This window comes from Manis pentadactyla, chromosome 12, assembly GCF_030020395.1.
Source record: "Manis pentadactyla isolate mManPen7 chromosome 12, mManPen7.hap1, whole genome shotgun sequence".
NCBI lineage: Eukaryota > Metazoa > Chordata > Mammalia > Pholidota > Manidae > Manis > Manis pentadactyla.
The window spans coordinates 91266365-91287382 of record NC_080030.1 but is presented as its reverse complement, the minus strand read 5'-3'; the positions used below and the strand labels follow the sequence as shown (position 1 = coordinate 91287382).

Below are 21018 nucleotides of genomic sequence, written 5' to 3'. Positions count from 1 at the left end.
GCCTTGCACTTAGGTTAGAAATAGACGCTGCTGCTTTGTGTCAAATGACTTAAGTCCTCCAAACAAGAGCAGGTGTTTCATTCTTACTGATGTAATTTCAACAGTAAGGTTGCTAATAGTTTGATTTTACAGAACAAAATTTTTCAGTGATTTAGAAAGTAGACATTCAAACATGGGGTCATTATTATACTTTACAGCTGTACTGTATATCCTGGAAATATTATTTCCTGTTAACTTTGAAACTGCCCTGTTTGTTATCCCAGCCCTATGATATAGCCAAGCAAATAATTACATTCTCAGTTCAAGATAAGTTTTACTTCCTTACTTTGAATTATTCTTAGAGGAAAAAATATTGGCTTAATGTGTTCTTGTAGGTATGGCTAGCTTCTATACAACCCAGGGTATTAGTGTGAGCAGCAGCAATCTTCATCATATGAGCTCCAAGATCATTTGCCTGATAAGGAGCTAACCTGCCAGCCTCAAGCTGCTACTGTGTTGCCATTTGAGACTCTGATAATATTCCTGGTGTCACTTGTCCAGCTGGTTTTTGCCTCGATTTCCTGCTCAGTTCAATCTCTGTTCAGGCAGTAGCTATATAATAGACTATTAAAAGTGGAAAGGTTTAAAGTAATCCACTAACCATAAAGAACATGTAGACAAACAGAGATACCCAGACATAACTTTCCATGAGAGCTAGGTGTGCATATTACTGTCATTCTGCTGTTAAGAAGAACATCCAAAATCAACTTCCTAGTTTATTGCTATTTTAAAACAATGCTTTCCTATGATGTAATAGTACTAAAGATATGCCAGAAGAATTGGTGCATTTTATAATTGAGAAAATAAAAAAATAGAAAGAGACCATGTAATTTAGTGTCTGGACTAGGAGAGTTAAACATGAGTAATAATCATCAATATCTAAACACTTCTTAAGTTTAACTCTCCCTTCTCTCGGCTTGCTTTTTTAGTTACTACTCTCTTTTAGTTACTGAAAAAGACTTTTCTTTTCCTGCCAGTTGCTGATATACTCTGTAGTTATTTCTACTATTTTCTGCCTACCTTGCTGCAATCTTACTTCTATTAATGCTAACCCTGTTAAAGCAGGGCTCAGCAGTTGCCTACTCCACTGGCCTTTTCTTACTTTTCATCCTCTTGTTTATTGATCAGTTACTGAAAGCCATAGTGGGCCAAGCACTATTGTAGGCACAAACTGAGACCTATCTAGGAAACAGAAAGTGGAAAAACTGAGGATGAAAGTGCAGGAGAATCGGACACCGAAGATTCTCCTGTCTCTGCTAGCATTGACGCGTTACATGGCTACATGGTGAGCGCTTGACCTGCGGGAACGCATTTAATCCTTTTGACAACCCAGTGACTTGGGAACTATTATTATCCCAACTTTTATGATGAGGAAACTGCAGCAGAGAGATTAGTAAGTAACACTGCTAGTAAGTAGTAGACCTCGACTTGACTTCCATAACCACAGAGATCCCTTTACATCTTTACTCTTCTGACTGCTCCTCTGTCTTACTTTGTCTCTTCCTCCTCATTCCAACTCCATGCCTTTAGGGATAATCCCCAAGTTATCTTTGTCCAGCTCAATTTCCAGTCACCTCTGCTTTACTGTTTTCATTATCTCTTAAACTCAGATTTTCTAGTACTGAACACTTTATTATCTTTTTTAACCAACCAGTTCTATCCAGTTACCCTTGGTCTTCTAGGGTAGAAGCCCAGAGGTCAGACTTTTAATTTTTCCTTCCCTCATCTGAGATGCTATATCCCATTCATTAAATCTGACATTTGCCCCTTCACGTCATCCATTACATCATGCCCTAATTCTTGCATCTTCCTAGCCATTTCTAACTCCAGTATCCCTCTCCCACAGTCAATCTTCTATTCAAGAATGTGCAGTGGTTTTCTAATATCTTTCTATAGGAAGGCAATGTATTCCTTTGCCTGGCTTTTAAAGATTATCATCATTGCTTATTCAACTTCATTTCCCACCACTTCCCCCAAAATAATCTCCTTTTTCCTCTGTTTTACTTTCTTCTTTTCCAATAACTCTTTTACTGCTGAACTCCTTATCAACTCCCACCTTTACTGTTAAAATAATCACCCAACCAATACTCTTTTGTCCTTTCATTCATTCCTTTTTCTTCATTTGTCCAACAAGATACTATTCAAATGCCAGGGATATAAAAATTACTAAAACACAATTCAAATCTGAAGAAATTCACAGTCTAACAAGGAGAATACAGATGAACACACACACACACACACACACACACACATATATATTTGCTTCAAGTGCTATAATGAGTAATAAATAAAATCCAGTGAAAACCCAAGAAGCAAATTCTCTCAAACATCACAGGAAAAACCTTCACTGTAAAGGTAAAATCTCACCAGGCTGTTTAAGGACAAACAATTTCATGGAGGTGTCTGTGGAATACATTCCAGGTGACAGAGTGGAGAGCAAGCACAGAGGGTAGTGGGATTAATGACCATAACACATCTTAAAGAGTTTTAATTCAGTTTCCTAATATGTATAGTATGTGGAGAGAGCATGCGAGGGACAGAGGTAAAACTGGAAGAGAAATGGATTTATTTGGAAGTCTGACATGATAACCCCTGACATGAGGGGGTTTTTACATCATCCTCTAGGGAATGGGAAAATAGTCTTGTTAGGTTTTTAAGCAGGGGAAATGAAGGTTGAGGGAAAAGGGCCAGGTGACATGATTAGATTTATGTGTTAGGAAAAATTAGGCCTTTGACTCAGACTAAATCCTAAAGTCAGAAGAGGTGGTGACAATAGGAAGACATGGATCCCAGAAACAATTCAAGCCAAATCAACAGGCTTGATGACTCTAATGTAGAGGATGGGAGAGAAAGACAATCAAGAAGTTTTTAATTTATGTTGAGTAGATGGTGATGCCTTTGACCACAGAAGGAAATACTGAGGGAGAAACTAGTTTGGCAGAGAGAGAGTTCAGCCTGTGACCTGCTGACGTGGGGGTGAGCATCTGACACTGGGTCCAGCATATGCCTGGAAAACTCTAGAGAGGAGCTTGGGTAGATGGTGGATGTCCTTGGAGAGGAGGAGTTTACCATTTGATCTAGCTACCTTTATTCTAATTCTATTATACTGACTTGGCAACTTTCTGATATTAAATTTAGCTTTTCAAATTGGATTTGGTATTTTTATTCACTTGGCAATTTTACTTTCAGTCTTAACTTGATGACCCCCAAACTGTGGCTTATCAGTCATTCTTTTCTGTTTTTAGGAATCTTGCATAATTGAACGAGGGTTGACACAACAGATATCAAATTCCTGAACCTGCAAAGTTTAGTATTAGCCATAGGCATCCATTCCATCAGATACACATCTCTTCGCAATCCCAGGCCTTCCTCAACAGCCAGCCAGCCCATCTTTAACACAGCTTTTAAACTACAGGTATGGAAATCCTGGAAACTTAGAGGCAGGTCTGTTTGAAATTACCTTTATAATATCTATGAAAAATGGATTTGGGAGCACATTCATATTATAAATAAAATGTAACCTACCTGCAAAACAAATTACACAAACACCTTAGGTAAAAACACCAGGGCAGAAAAAAATAAGCTAAATGATCTCCAGCTATTAAAGCAGGTTTAACAGTCTCTCTATCTGGGATTCTTTATCATCCAGGAGTTGGTTTTAGAAATACGTAAGACAGTAATAAAACAGGGGCTCTGTAAGTCAGCTCACAGGGGCTCAAAGCACAACTGCCTACAGGGCGAGGTACGTAAGGCAAAGAGTGCGGCGGGGGATCCGTAAGGCAGCAGGAACTGGGCGTCCAGGGCCTGCCCGGTTAAGGGCACAGCTGCTTCTTACAGGAATGCTAACCTAGTGTTGCCAGAAATTCTGATTTTTTTCAAGGAGTCAGAAATACAGATTTTATGTAAAATTTCCAGATTTTGAAAATTATTCTGTGACTTTTGCTCTGTCCTGAATTAGGGAGGTTTTATTATATAACAATTTCATCTACATTAACGTTTAGTACCTAATGAGCCTAAAAATACTGATGTTTTGAAATGTTATTGCTCAAAATTAAACAGGACTTTAGAAATAAACTTCTATCCCAGTCATAAGAACATTATATTAATATCTCAATAGTACCATAATTTTAGTCTCATTGCTGCCAAGCTTTCTCTAACAAATAAAAGATATATGCACAGTTTACTCTTCAACTTTAATTAAATGAAAAATGTGTTACAGAGAACAATTTTTGGTTTTTTATAGCAGTTTAACAGTGAATATGAGACTCAAAAGAACACTCACACAACCAGTGGATGTGCCAGTCACACAAAATTAACTCATTTTCATGGATGCAAAGATACTTTTAAATATTTGCCATTGTTCACAATTTGATGGTATCTGCTTTAAAAATACGGTCTCTAACTAGGTTTCATCAACAACTCTAGTTAAATCCATCTTGACCCCGTAGGTGAGTTCGCTCTGTCGCTCTCGGAGACCAGCCATGTAAATTTGAGGCCTCGGCACCCGGGTGCTGCCTTCTTTCATGGACTGCGTGCTGGCGTCCTTTGGGGGGTACACCTGTGAACAGTTTTCTCTTCTCATGTGACTAAGATCAGTTTGTACTGAGTGAGTAATTTTCTGACGCAAATTGGCCTAAGTAGAAAGAGAATACATAGGAATTAACATTTCTCTAAAAATCAAATAACATCTGCCTGATCTTTTTTCTCAATCCATAAAGAAATTAGTCCTACAACATAGCATTTTTCTACAAAACATCAAACATTAGAAAATACAGAACATAACAGAAAATAAATAGCCTTTGCCAAGTAGAAAAATATGTAAAATGTTGAAAATGGACCAAAAGAAAGAACATACAGATTCAAAATTATGTAGTGAGAGCAAATATTTATTAATACAATCTTCTAATTCCTTCATTATTATTCTTTGAGATTCATATAGCTTGGATTTTTCCACCACACTTGATGTATTTTTTAAAAAGCAGATTTTTAAGATTTCCATTGTCTTTTTAAAATGGGCTTCACCCAAGTCTTTTAATATAAAAGATCCTATTGTTTTCAGATTATTTTACATTATTCTACATTCTGCTGACTCCTTTTAAGTATTACTGGTAAACATAAAGTTAAAACAGATTAATCGGGCTGGGAAGCAAGGAGGAGCTTATAAAAAGGAGAACAGGAATTGCTAAGTTATGGTGAAGTTGCAAGAAAAAATTCAAAAGGAATTAGAGCATGTGAGTTAAGGAGAGCAGGAGTTAGAGAGAGAACAGGTGATGTGAGAATGAAACTGTTGCCCCCCACACACACATCTTACTGTCTACATTAATATGACTTTACTATTCCATGTCTCCATTAGCATAATTTTACTATTCCAAGAGACTCTTGCCAAAGCAAGTAACCTGACTGTCCATTACAGACCATCCTGAAAGATGCATCAACTGCACAGCAGTAATAAGCATCAGCACACAGCCTGAGCCCTGAGACTGCGCATCCCTGCCTCATAAACCGTCACCTTGCTCTTCCCATCAGTAGTGGGCTGCTTTTCCACGATCTTCTCCCGATCCAGTTTAAGCCCCCATCCCGCTGCCTGGCCTGCTCCTGGCACTGAAAGACCCTACCTTCAACCAAACTTCAAATTTTCAATAAATTCTGACCCTGCCACTCCTCATCCGAGACACCACCGAGGTCCTACTGCGGTGGTTTCCCCTGTGGTTTTAAATAATAGACTCGGCTTGTTCTTACCAACGAGTTGTGGTGGTAATACAGGGGAGCTGGCATTCAACATGGTGATAGGGGATAGCTGGGCCTCTGGTGGGAATCAAAATGAGGGAAAGGTTGAGGAATGATGAGAGGGCTCAGTCGGTATGAAGTGCAGCCCATTCTCATTTAACATTTCCTTTCTAGACCTATGCTGTCACATCTACCTTTCATATCCTACCCACCGCATCATGCACCTCTTTTCCTTTCCCTATTTGTATCTCAAGGCCACCTCAAAATGTCAGCTAAGTCAATGTAGTTGAATTTTTATTTCACTTCTGTTATACCACTACAGAAATATTTTTAGTGTATCAGTGTCATTCAGCTCCTGAAAAACAAAGTAGTGGGATATATATGTTACCCAGTATCTATCTGATGAGCTCAAGCGAGTTTACTACATAATAGAAAAGAAAGTGAGGGATGGAGCTTCATGAATTACAGGAGAGAAACTGACAGGAATGCTAATAGAACAATGACCTGAAAAATACACCGAGAAGCAGATCCTTCCTCATCCCTAGGAAATCAGGGCACTGAAACGCTGCCACAGACAAGGAAATGATGTGGTTTGCGAAAAGGCTGCCGGACTAGATAAACAAAGACGACCTTCTATGACAATAGAACTGTGACCCACAAACTCTGCAGCTGTAGCAGAACAGTCAGGACTTGGCCAGCTTTTCTATTGTTTTTTCCCTGTTCCCACCTTCCAGCGAGGACCAAGCAGAGAGCGCCGAATATGCTCACCTGCTCCGGGTCGGGCCACCTCCAGTCGCCCATGTTAGCCTCCGGTCAGGGCCCGCCTGAAGCCTTCTCTTCTCCACTGTAAGCTTCCCGGTCCCTCTGCCTGCTTCGGAGTCTCTACCAAACTCAAGTGAGGGTGGCTAACTCCCCGGCTCTAACCAGCTTGGAATAAATAGCCTCTGCTCTCATTTGGGCGGTCTTCGCTTATATCCACACTGGATTTCAGTTAAAGAAATGGACAAAGAGTTTGTTTCGTTTATACTATAAATATTTCTTCTTTAAAATGACAAGATCCTATGAAGAGGGTGAGGGGGGGAAACTGCAGGGAGTCAGACAGGGATGAGAATTTTAAAGACAGGCTTTAAAGGAAGGCACCTATTGTGATTAAGGTACTAGAATCAGGGATGAGAGAGTTCAGTGTCTAGTGAGGACAGACTGACATGGGGGACAATATTCAGGAAATAACAGCAGTAATGGTCTGCTCTTTTTCTGAGGATACCGTAAATGATTGGGGGATGTTGGGAGGGCTTGGTAAACTAGCACCTCATAGATTAGCACTACAAATCAAAACTGTTATATAGATTGATCAACAGAGAGAGAGCAACTACCACTGTTGTAGTTACAGGATGATAGGACTTGAGAATAGTTCATGCTACTACTGTATGTCTATGCATGCTTAATATTAGTATTATAATAATCTTACAATGTAAAATTGGCAAATTTTAAATTATGTAAAGCTGGCAAATTATAAGTTATGCTAATTATTTTTCTGTTAGCAAAGAACTATGTACAACTCATTATTCTATATAAATAACTTAGCAAGTCCATGAATAGCAAAACATTAAAATTCCCAACCTATAAACAGCTTTAGCAAATATTGTTACAAACCAGTTTTATAGCTTTTCTTCTTAACTCCCATTCATTCCACTCATATGATCTCACAATTGTTGGTGGCAGTATGTGTGTATCTGTCTGTGTGCTACTTTCACACTTAGTAATTGGTTTTATATACTGTTTGTCAACATCTTTCATCTAAAGAAATGGAGTTTTATAATTAATGTTTGTAAAAAATAAACATCATTTACAGATAACTAAAAATATGATTAGAAAAAAAATTTGAGCATGAGATATACTTGTGAATACCAGCAGAGAAAAAATAAGCCCATAGTTAGTGAGCTAAATGTAATTATTTTCCAAAGCATTGTGGCTTTGTGTCTGGTTTTGTGAACTTAATGTAGGAGGTGTATTTTGGAAGGGGAAAACCTAATGTTACTCATTACCAAGTCAAACACCCCTCTCCAATTTTCACAGTTGGTAGCATTAAGTGAATACTTTGTAGGAAATGGATAGAAGTTTAAAACAGCTATTAAATATTAAGTATAAATCACATTTGTTTAATATATTGGAACATCTTCAGGATATATTTTAAGCTCATATATGCAAACATATTTTCCAGGATGGTTTTGTTTGAGTTGGAGATGTTGATTTTCTGCCTGGGCACCAGAAACTCACTATTCAACTATTCACTATTCAACTATTAAGAATTCAGCAATTCAAGGCTAAACAAGATATAATTATGTTATATATGGAACTGCTGGAGCAGGTACTTACAGCCTTGGGTAAGAGAAAAGAATGAGATTGGAAAGAGATACAGAGGGATCTCTGAGATACAGTAATGTTCATTTTCTTGTTATAGGTGATGGATACATGAGTGTTTGATTTTTATTATTTTTATACAGTGTTACATTTTATATGCCCTTTGGCTTGTATAAATATTTTCCAATTAAAGATTATAGTTACTTACCTAAAATGAGTGGGACATATTTCCCCCATGTAGTTTTTCCTTTTTGGCCTTTTACTTTTATCAAAATTGTGCTTTTTAAAAAGTTATCTCACATACTGTTTTAGAAGTAGGCAGAGTATAAAATATAACTAAATCTATTAAGTCTTATTAAAGCATTATCAATGAAACTACCAATGGTTAAAAAAAAAAATAAGCAAATGATCATTTTTATGGATGGGACAACCCGGTATAATAAACATACAAGTTCCCCCACAAGTTATTTTATCATTTTAATGCAATTCCAGCTAAAAATCTCAATAAGATTTTGGGGGGAGCTTAGCAAATTCATTAACAAATTTACAAGGACATATATACATATCCATGCATGAATACCTAAGACAATTTTGAAAAAATAAAAGGTGAAGGGAAGGCGTTGCCCTATCAGGTAAGAAAATATATTACAAACCATTAGTAATTAAAACAGTATAGTATCAGCATAGAGATAGACAAATTGGCTAGTGGAGTGGACAAGATCCTGGCAACAAACCAGTATCATATGAGCACTGCTAACACAATGAAGGTGGCATCATATTTAGTGGGAAATACATTATTAATAACCATACATTATTAGTAAATGATGTTAGGAAAACTGGCCCATTACATGAAGTAAAATTAGATTCTTCATTATCTCCAAATGGACTAAAGACCTAAATGTAAATAAATTAAAAAGGAAGAAAATGGAACAGAATAACCTTAAGACACAGTGAGGGATTTCAAAAAGCACAATCTTTAAAGAGAAAATTTTATGAATATGACTACATCAAAATTAAAGATGTGTTTTCAATGAAGATGCAACTGATAAGGCTAACAGTTGACAATATGGACAAAGCACTTGCAACTTGTATATCTGATAAAGGATTAATACTTACCAAAGACAAGAAACACCTGCCCATCAACAAGTCAAAGACAGAAAGAATAGTTTAGGAAAAAAAAAAAAAGTGGCAAAAGCTATGAATAGCCAGTGCACAGAAAGGGACCCCTGAATAGGTAATAGATGTGGGAAGAGATGCTGAACTTTACTATCAGAAAAATTTACAATAAAACAATAATGAGACACCATTTTAAATTTACCACATTAGCAAAAATTATAAACCCAGGTACTAGCAAGTGCTAGCAGGATTATGGGTAAGTGAAAAACCCTATGACTGGAGTTAAATCAGTCCAATCATTTTGAGAATAACCTCTCAGTTGAGCTAAAAATCCTGGGCTTCCCACCTGGCCCACATACAGGACCCCAAACAGACCAGGCCAGTGTCTCTGGAGAAATGCAGAATGCTCTGGAGATTCGCCTCACCCGAAAGGGCAGCAGGAAGTCATGTCGAAAGACTGGCAGCATGATGTCGGAGCAAGAGCATCCGCCGAGCCATCCAGGGTCGGTGCTGCCCCCCACCTTCACCCACTTTGTCTTAACTCGTTCTCAGTCTTCTTGCCCAAGGGTTCAGACTGTCCTCTGTGCTCACTGTCCCCAGCCTGACCAGCCTCTTACCAGCCACTGCTTGGGTCCCTGCCAATCTGGACAGCTGTCCCCAAACCCACCAGCTTCACAGTCAAAATGTTGATAAAAATAACAAACACAAAACATTTTAAACCATGTATTTCAGGTTTTTTAGTGTATCTAAAACAGAGCAACTGAGCAAGAAAGAAGATACCGAAAGAGCAATTAAAAGGTAAACAATAAAAATGAGACACAGAGAAGAGGAAAATGAGAAGAATATAAGGTAGGATGTGAGCCCCATGCAGGCACAGTTGTCATTTCGCTCACTGCTGAATGCCCTGTGCCAAGAATAGTGCCTGGCTGGCACACAGTAAGTGGCTCAGGCACGATCTGTTCTGCTACATGAATTAATGAATAGGTGCCAACATACAAATAAAAACACCCTCAGATCCATTTGGTGGCTTTTCAGACTATTTCGATTTAAACCTGGCAAATGATTTACACCAAAGTAAGTCATCACCTATGTTATCTGCGCTGAGCTTCTTCAATTTTAGATAAGGAAATACTGTAGTTTCAATCATTTAACTAAACGTAGTCTTTCTCTTTCAGATTTTTCCAGTCTAATTCATCACTTTGACTCCTTATCTCATTTTCATTACTCTGTGGATTTCATTAGCTTCTATCTTCAGACCGAGTCCCTTTCAGTTACCCTGTAAAAGGGCCTCATCTGACCCTGTCTCTGCCTGAACTTGGGAACCACTCGACAACAAACTTTTTAATTAACTACACTTTTAAATGTCATAAGTTCTTTAAATACCAACTCTGCTTACCTGAGAATATGGAATGAGGGTCTCAAACTGTTGATGGAGTTCCAGTAGCTGAATTAATTCTGCATTTTTTTTGGCCTTTTCTCTAATTAAATCAATGTAATTATCTGGATTTTCTGCAAATGAATATGCAGCATCTCTGGTATTGAAAGTATAATACTTTTCTTTAAATTTCAAAATTCCAATTGCTGGGTTTCCTACAAATAAAGGAAAGGAACTGAGGTAGGCATGAAACAGTAAGTGATTCTATGGGTGTGTTACATTCCCTATATTATTACACTTTTAACATATCACTCATGTTTATTGTTTTGGTAAAATGTTACAATTATCCATTTTAAATTATATATTTTGTTAAATTATAGTTTATTTGAAATTCATATTAAATTAACTTTATTTATTTAAAATTTTAAAGTATGATTTTATGTATTTCACTACACAGATATAAGGTGTTTAAAAATCTTTAATGAGAAGCCACTTAGTCATGTGACAGGATTTTTAAATATAAGCATTATTTTTTAAATAATTCTATTAAGAACCACCAAAATGATATGTCTTTTCCAAAATGCAAATTTGCATGTTACAAAGTATTTCCACTGGGAAAAGATACTATGTGAAATATGGCTTATTAAATAGTCACAGTTTGTGGAAATTATACAGGTAACAGTAATACTGTCTTACTCTTTCATTTATTCAACAAATATTTACTGACCCTGTTCTTGGTACTGAGGATACAGAAGAAAACAATTTCCCTGCTCTCAACAAATCAGTGAATATACCATAGGCCAGAAAACCATTGGTGCTACCGAAAAAACATTTAACAAAAACAGGTTAAACACATAGTCAAAGGAAGAAGGGTGCGTATTTTAAATTGGTGATCAGGGAAAGCTGCATAAAATGAGGAAGCCAGGTACGTGACTACCTGGGGGGAGAGAGCTCTCCAAGTCGAGGGACTAGGAAGTCCAAGGCTCTGGAGTGAAAGCGGGCTTGAAATGTTCAAGAGCAAGAAGGCCAGTGAGGCTGAGTCATGAGCAAGGGACAGGGGGGTGGGCAATGAGGTCAGTGAGGCCATCTGAGGAGGACTGGACTGGTCAGCCGGAGCCGGGTCTGCAGCTCCGAATGGAAGGAGGGGAGTCTTAGAGAATGTCTCTGAGGGGGTGCAGTTGGCTGCTGTCCAGAAAAACAATGTACAAAGTGGAAATAATGTAGCCAACAGAAATGAGGACTAGCTGAGAGGATCCTGAAACCCACAGCCCACAAGCCCTTCTGCCTTTCTGTTTCTCCCTCTTTCTTACAATCAAAGTTACTGGAAGTAGGTGGGACCACACAGACCTTTTAGGGGGAGACAGGGAAACTGAGGTCCACAGGAGGCAGGAGATTTGCTGAAGGAACAACTGGGACTGGAAAGCAGGCCCTCCTGAGTCCTCGCCCGCAGCTTTTCCCCCACACCTTGCCACCTCTGTCAGCTCTGTTTGCATCTTTTTTAATCCTTTCCCTTCTGATGTATGAAAAAAAGGAAAGAAAGAAGGAAGGAGGGAAGGGAGGGAGGAAGGAAAAGACTAAAGAAAGAAAGAAACCATCTGTATTCCATCGCTTTTTACTTCACGGCTCGTTTCTCCGCCGTTTCAGGGACCCTCAGGGGCCTCAGAACACTGTTCTCGCCATTCCCAGTCATAACCTTCTCCTATTCCCATTATACAAAATCTAATACCATAAAATACGAGTTATCGTGTGTGTTCTCTAGACGGTAGATACGCACAATTCCAACAATTCTTTGTAATGAAAATGAGTAATACCCAACTGTGAAACATAACAAAAGAAATAACAGAAAGAAGAAGAGGAAGGAGGAGGTCAGTGGTGTAAATAAGAAACAATCTTGTCAAAATGTTTTCATTCGAGAGGCGGAGCCAACATGGTGGCGTGAGTAGGACAGTGGGAATCTCCTCCCAAAAACATATATACTTTTGAAAATACAACAAACACAACTAGCCCTAAAAGAGAGACCAGAAGACGCAGGACAGTGGCCAGACTGCAGCTACACCAGCGAGAACCCAGCGACTGGTGAAGGGGATGAGATACAAGCCCCGGCCCTGCGGGACCCGAGCGCCCCTCACCCCAGCCCCCGGCGGGAGAACAATAGGCAGAGCGGGAGGGAGACGGAGCCCAGGACTGCCGAACACCCAGCCCCAGCCATCCGGGCCAGAGCGCAGACACAGTACATGCCCAGGGGGCCCTGGATACTGGGGGAACAGGGAGTAAGACCTCTGAGCGGGTGCTGAAGCTGATGCCCCTGTGACAAAGAAAAGCGGGGGCTTTTTGAAAGTCTTAAAGGGACAGGGACTTAACAGCTTGACGGAAACAACCCAGGTCACAGTACAGCAGCTGGAAATTACAGGGAAAACCGGGTGCACTAACCCCCTGGGCAACAGCTCTGAGACCCCTCACAGAGGCAAACAGTCAAGCAGCCCCCCCATCCATCACCCCACCGGGCGCTGCGAAAGCAGAGAAGCAGCCTGAGACAAATTCCGCCCACAGAAAGGGAAATTTCTCCATTCCCGCCAGGCAAGACACAAAGACCCAGTCTACACGCAATTACCCAACACAAGCCACTAGGGGTCGGAGTTGTCCCAGTAAAGAAAGGCCAGTAGCAAGTGAAAATTTTGGCCCTCCCAGCTGACAGTCAATAGCACCTGTCAACATGAAAAGGCAAAAAAATATGATCCAGACAAGACTAACCCAGACAGCTTCGGCATCTGCTACATCTTCCCCTGAGAAGGAATCTGGGGAGATAGATTTAGCCAGTCTACCTGAAAAAGAATTCAAAACAAAAGTCATAACCATGCTGATGGACTTGCAGAGAAATATGCAAGAACTAAGGAAGGAGAATTCAGAAATAAAACAAGCTCTGGAAGGACTTCAAAACAGAATGGACGAGATGCAAGAGACCATTAATGGACTAGAAAACAGAGAACAGGAACGCAGAGAAGCTGATGCAGAGAGAGATAAAAGGATCTCCAGTAATGAAAGAATTTTAAAAGAACTGTGTGACCAAACTAAAAGGAACAATATAAGAATCATAGGTATTCCAGAAGAAGTAGAGAGAGAAAAGGGGATAGAAAATGTCTTTGAAGAAATAATTGCTGAAAATTTCCCCAAACTAGGGGAAGAAATGGCCTCTCAGACCACAGAGGTACACAGAACTCCCATGACAAGGGATCCAAGGAGAGCAACACCAAGACACATAATAATTAAAATGGCAAAGATCAAAGACAAGGACAAAGTATTACAAGCAGCCAGAGAGAAAAAAAAGGTTACCTACAAACGAAAACCCATCAGGCTATCATCAGACTTCTCAACAGAAACCCTACAGGCCAGAAGAGAATGGCATGATATACTTAATGCAATGAAACAGAAGGGCCTCGAACCAAGACTACTGTATCCAGCACGAATATCATTTAAATATGAAGGAGGGATTAAACAATTCCCAGACAAGCAAAAGTTGAGGGAATTTGCCTCCCACAAACCACCTCTACAGGGCATCCTACAGGGACTGCTCTAGATGGGAGCACTCCTAAAAAGAGCACAGAACAAAACACCCAACATATGAAGAAGGGAGGAGGAGGAATAAGAAGGGAGAGAAATAAAGAATCATCAGACTGTGTTTATAATAGCTCAACAAGCGAGTTAAGTTAGACAGTAAGATAGTAAAGAAGCTAACCCTAAACCTTTGGTAACCACAAACTTAAAGCCTGCAATGGCAATAAATTCATACCTTTCAATAATCACCCTAAATGTAAATGGACTGAATGCACCAATCAAAAGACACAGAGTAATAGAATGGATAAAAAAGCAAGATCCATCCATATGCTGCTTACAAGAGACTCACCTCAAACCCAAAGACGCGCACAGACTTAAAGTCAAGGGATGGAAAAAGATATTTCAAGCAAACAACAGAGAGAAGAAAGCAGGTGTTGCAATTCTCGTATCAGACAAAACAGACTTCAAAATAAAGAAAGTAACAAAAGACAAAGAAGGACATTACATAATGATAAAGGGCTCAGTCCATCAAGAGGATATAACCATTATAAATATATATGCACCCAATACAGGAGCACCAACATACCTGAAACAAATATTAATTGTAACTAAAGGAGGAAATAGAATGCAATGCATTCATTCTAGGAGACTTCAACACACCACTCACTCCAAAGGACAGATCCACCAGACAGAAAATAAGTAAGGACACAGAGGCACTGAACAACACATTAGAACAGATGGACCTAATAGACATCTACAGAACTCTACATCCAAAAGCAACAGGATACACATTCTTCTCAAGTGCACATGGAACATTCTCCAGAATAGACCACATACTAGGACACAAAAAGAGCCTCAGTAAATTCCAAAAGATTGAAACCCTACCAACCAACTTTTCAGACCACAAAGGCATTAAACTAGAAATAAACTCTTCAAAGAAAGTAAAAAGGCTCACAAACACATGGAGGCTAAACAACACGCTCCTAAATAATCAATGGATCAATGACCAAATCAAAATGGAGATCCAGCAATATATGGAAACAAATGACAACCACAACACTAAGCCCCAACTTCTGTGGGACACAGCAAAAGCAGTCTTAAGAGGAAAGTATATAGCACTCCAAGCATATTTAAAAAAGGAAGAGCAATCCCAAATGAACGGTCTAATGTCACAATTATCGAAATTGGAAAAAGAAGAACAAATGAGGCCTAAGGTCAGCAGAAGGAGGGACATAATAAAGATCAGAGAAGAAATAAAGAAAATTGAGAAGAATAAAACAATAGCAAAAATCAATGAAACCAAGAGCTGGTTCTTCGAGAAAATAAACAAAATAGATAAGCCTCTAGCCAGACTTATTAAGAGGAAAAGAGAGTCAACACAAATCAACAGTATAAGAAACGAGAAAGGAAAAATCATGATGGACCCCACAGAAATACAAAGAATTATTAGAGACTACTATGAAAACCTATATGCTAACAAGCTGGGAAACCTAGGAGAAATGGACAACTTCCTAGAAAAATACAACCTTCCAAGACTGACCCAAAAAGAAACAGAAAATCTAAACAGACCAATTACCAGCAACGAAATTGAAGCGGTAATCAAAAAACTACTAAAGAACAAAATCCCCGGGCCAGATGGATTTACCTCGGAATTTTATCAGACATACAGGGAAGACATAATACCCATTCTCCTTAAAGTTTTCCAAGAAATAGAAGAGGAGGGGATACTCCCAAACTCATTCTATGAAGCTAACATCACCCTAATACCAAAACCAGGCAAAGACACCACCATAAAAGAAAACTACAGACCAATATCCCTGATGAACGTAGACGCAAAAATACTCAACAAAATTTTAGCAAACCGAATTCAAAAATACATCAAAACCATCGTACACCATGACCAAGTGGGATTCATCCCAGGGATGCAAGGATGGCACAACATTCGAAAGTCCATCAATATCATCCACCACATCAACAAAAAGAAAGACAAAAACCACATGATCATCTCCATAGATGCTGAAAAAGCATTTGATAAAGTTCAACATCCATTCATGATAAAAACTCTCAGCAAAATGGGAATAGAGGGCAAGTACCTCAACATAATAAAGGCCATCTATGAAAAACCCACAGCCAACATTATATTGAATAGCGAGAAGCTGAAAGCATTTCCGCTGAGATCGGGAACTAGACAGGGATGCCCACTCTCCCCACTGTTATTTAACATAGTACTGGAGGTCCTAGCCACGGCAATCAGACAAAACAAAAAAATACAAGGAATCCAGATTGGCAAAGAAGTCGTCAAACTGTCACTATTTGCAGATGACATGATACTGTACATAAAAAACCCTAAAGACTCCACCCCAAAACTACTAGAACTGATATTGGAATACAGCAAAGTTGCAGGATACAAAATCAACACACAGAAATCTGTGGCTTTCCTATACACTAACAATGAACCAACAGAGAGAGAAATCAGGAAAACAACTCCATTCACAATTGCATCAAAAAAAATAAAATACCTAGGAATAAACCTAACCAAAGAAGTGAAAGACTTATACTCTGAAAACTACAAGTCACTCTTAAGAGAAATTAAAGGGGACACTAACAGATGGAAACTCATCCCATGCTCGTGGCTAGGAAGAATTAATATCGTCAAAATGGCCATCCTGCCCAAAGCAATATACAGATTTGATGCAATCCCTATGAAACTACCAGCAACATTCTTCAATGAACTGGAACAAATAATTCAAAAATTCATATGGAACCACCAAAGACCCCGAATAGCCAAAGCAATCCTGAGAAAGAAGAATAAAGTAGGGGGGATCTCACTCCCCAACTTCAAGCTCTATTATAAAGCCATAGTAATCAAGACAATTTGGTACTGGCACAAGAGCAGAGCCACAGACCAATGGAACAGACTAGACAATCCAGACATTAACCCAGACATATATGGTCAATTAATATTTGATAAACGAGCCATGGACATACAATGGCGAAATGACAGTCTCTTCAACAGATGGTGCTGGCAAAACTGGACAGCTACATGTAGGAGAATGCAACTGGACCATTGTCTAACCCCATATACAAAAGTAAACTCAAAATGGATCAAAGACCTGAATGTAAGCCATGAAACCATTAAACTCTTGGAAGAAAACATAGGCGAAAACTTCTTAGACATAAACATGAGTGACCTCTTCTTGAACATATCTCCCCGGGCAAGGAAAACAACAGCAAAAATGAGTAAGTGGGACTATATTAAGCTGAAAAGCTTCTGTACAGCAAAAGACACCATCAATAGAACAAAAAGGAACCCTACAGTATGGGAGAATATCTTTGAAAATGACACATCCGATAAAGGCTTGACTTCCAGAATATATAAAGAGCTCACACGCCTCAACAAACAAAAAACAAATAACCCAATTAAAAAATGGGCAAAGGAACTGAACAGACGGTTCTCCAAAAAAGAAATACAGATGGCCAACAGACACATGAAAAGATGCTCCACATCGCTAATTATCAGAGAAATGCAAATTAAAACTACAATGAGGTATCACCTCACACCAGTAAGGATGGCTGCTCTCCAAAAGACAAACAACAACCAATGTTGGCGAGGCTGTGGAGAAAGGGAAACCCTCCTACACTGCTGGTGGGAATGTAAACTAGTTCAACCATTGTGGAAAGCAGTATGGAGGTACATCAAAATGCTCAAAACAGACATACCATTTGACCCAGGAATTGCACTCCTAGGAATTTACCCTAAGAATGCAGCAATCAAGTATGAGAAAGACCAATGTACCCCTATGTTTATCGCAGCACTATTTACAATAGCCAAGAATTGGAAGCAACCTAAATGTCCATCGATAGATGAATGGATAAAGAAGATGTGGTACATATACACAATGGAATACTACTCAGCCATAAGAAAAGGGCAAATCCTACCATTTGCAGCAACATGGATGGAGCTGGAGGGTATTATGCTCAGTGAAACAAGTCAAGCAGAGAAAGAGAAATACCAAATGATTTCACTCATCTGTGGAATATAAGAACAAAGGAAAAACTGAAGGAACAAAACAGCAACAGAATCACAGAACTCAAGAATGGACTAACAGGTACCAAAGGGAAAGGGACTGGGGAGGATGGGTGGGTAGGGAGGGATAAGGGGGGCAGAAAAAGAGGGGTATTAAGATTAGCATCCATAGTGGGGTGGGAGAAAGGGGAGGGCTGTACAACACAGAGAAGACAAGTAGTGATTCTACAACAGTTTGCTACGCTGATGGACAGTGACTGTAAAGGAGTATATAGGGGGGACCTGGTATAGGGGAGAGCCTAGTAAACAAAGTATTCGTCATATAAGTGTAGATTAATGATTAAAAAAAAAAAAAAGCATTTCCTATGTGGTGACCTCTAATGAGTTCTACACAATGATATAAAGGGCATATAAAAGTGTAGGCAAAGGGTCTGTTTGTGTTTATACAGAGGATCAAAGCCTAATTTGGCTACCCTGAAAATGAACTAAGATACGATATGAAAAAGAACTTCCAACATCAGCACTCTCTGGAAGACTCATGCCAGAAGATGATCAGCAAAAAAAAAAAACTCCAACAAAGATCCACGCACTGTCACAGGTGTAGATGCACTCATCCCACCAGTTCCTGGACTTGCCATGGGAATGATGAAGGAGATATCTAAGCTGGCCTGTGCATACAGTAAAACAAAAATTGGACTGGATCTATACTGATGGAACTCAACCAAGAATTAGGAGAAGTGCAAATTGTAGTACTCCAAAATCTTACAACCACAGACTATTTATCGTTAAAAGAACATACGGGATATGAACAGTCCCCAGGAATGGGTTGTTCTAGATTATCTGAATTCTCTCAGACTGTTTAAGTTCAGTCGGACAATATCCACCATATCATAGATAAGTTTTCACAAATGCCTAAGGTGCCTAACTGGTTTTCTTGGTTTCACTGGAGATGGCTGGTAATTACAGGTATGCTTTGGTTAGGTAACTATATTCCTATTATGTTAATGTGTGTGCACAATTTAATTAGTAGTTTAAAACCTATCCATGCTGAAGTTACTCTACAAGAAGATATGTCAAAGAAATAATCAATCTTCCCAGGTTTTCTTCTGCCTGCTACTTCTATAGCTTTTCTTCTTCCTTCCTAATCACAACCTTTAAATAGAACTCGTGCCACATGTCGAATTTACCGAGTATCATAATTCTTCCAAGTGGTAAAGACACCTCAAGACAAATGCTGGGCATAGAAGCCACAGGGTATAAATATGCAAAGAAGTAAAAAGCTAACCTTTTCAAACAATAAGGCTTCTCTCTCACTTACCAACTTTACATTTCCCTGTATGGCCCCGGAAGTTGACTGGTTAGCCAGAGACGGGTAAGACTCCTCAAGGGAGGAACAACCTAAGACAGGCACAGTCGCAGGGGGCCATGTGGTGAGAAAATGGGGAGCAGCAGAGGTGAGGCTTAGAACCTCCCCCCTCATGTTCTGAGAGAAATCTTCTGCATACATGGATGTTTATTGCCTCGTCTAGCTCGGATTAACACATAGTCTACAGGCACACACCTGATCATCTACATTTGCTCTCTTACAACACTAAACTCTGTTTTCTACCTTTATCTCGTATCTACCTACCACTTCAGCATTTTATTAAAAATAATAATAATAGAGAAATGTGGTATCCACATATAAATCAAGTTTAAAAATCAAATGAATATTTATATTTGAACTGACTGTGTATAGTTCATAATGCATGAACAAAACCGAAAGCTTCTGTGATGACTGCCCTTGTACTGTTCACCATGTAACTTATTCACTATGTAAGAATTTGTACTCCATGTAAGAATTTGTTTGTTATGCATGAGAAGATTGGAGACTGACGAAAATTAGGCTTGGGGTGGATTAATGATTGTGCATTGAGTATTGACCCCCCTATACAGAAATTTATTGTGGTTAACAACTATTTGATCAATAAATACGAGAGATGCCCTCACAAAATATATATATATATATATATATATATATATAAACTCACTTCCAATTGTAAAATAAATAAGTAACCGGGATGTAATGTATAGCATAAGGAATATAGTCAAAATATTGTAACAACTTGGTATGGTGATACCTGGTACCTAGAATTATCATGTATATAAATGTTGAAGCACTGTGTTGTACACCTGAAACTAATGTAATGCAATACTGTTGTCAACTACCCTTCAATTAAAAAAAAAAAAGTTTTCATTCTAGCTCTAGCTAACTTTTCATCCCCAATTCACACAGCACTTTTTGGATAATAATTTACTGCATCTCAACTTCTGACTGACTTTGTTTTGGAAAAGCTATAGCAATATGCACTTCAGAATTTTACTTGATAAATTATTGGCCATTTCCTTAGAGGGATCTGACTTGTACAGAAATTCTGACCTATATTAATGGAATGCTACCACAAAGTGACATATTTCTTAGTAAACTCTTCAAATTGGTGTTCCTCTGTCAAGTAATTACTTTGGAAGGTGATATATATTTTAGTAATAATATGTGACATTTCTGGAATCCTCTACTGGACAGATGAGTCATCTCCCTTTTATGATATATAGCATCCACATTTCAATATACACACATTCTGTCACTAATCACTTATTCTTTAATTCTTGGTTATGTATGTTTACCAGATTATATCCTGTGGGCACTTAAAAGATGAAGACTTTCTCTGGATCATCTTCGTAGATCCTTTCTTAGTTCACCATCAGATTCCATAAAGTTTTAAGCAGTGAATAAGTACGTGAAAATGACAGCACTTTAAATTTAAAGAAAAAAATGGGCAAG

At 38.8% G+C, this 21018-nt stretch overlaps 1 protein-coding gene across 7 annotated transcripts in view; it reads right to left on the bottom strand.

The window, feature by feature from the left end:
• Positions 1-4213: 4213 nt before the first annotated feature.
• The window catches only part of CFAP206 (cilia and flagella associated protein 206), a 39156-nt gene continuing 22351 nt past the window's right edge, over positions 4214-21018 (bottom strand). For all 7 annotated transcript variants that reach the window (XM_036912167.2, XM_036912174.2, XM_036912171.2 and 4 more), the window contains exons 11-13: positions 10640-10833; positions 7420-7563; positions 4214-4672 (exon numbers count right to left, since the gene is read on the bottom strand). In XM_036912167.2, the coding sequence (XP_036768062.2) occupies positions 4442-4672; positions 7420-7563; positions 10640-10833 (569 nt within the window). In that variant the 3' untranslated portion in view covers positions 4214-4441. The remainder of the gene's footprint in view (positions 4673-7419; positions 7564-10639; positions 10834-21018) is intronic.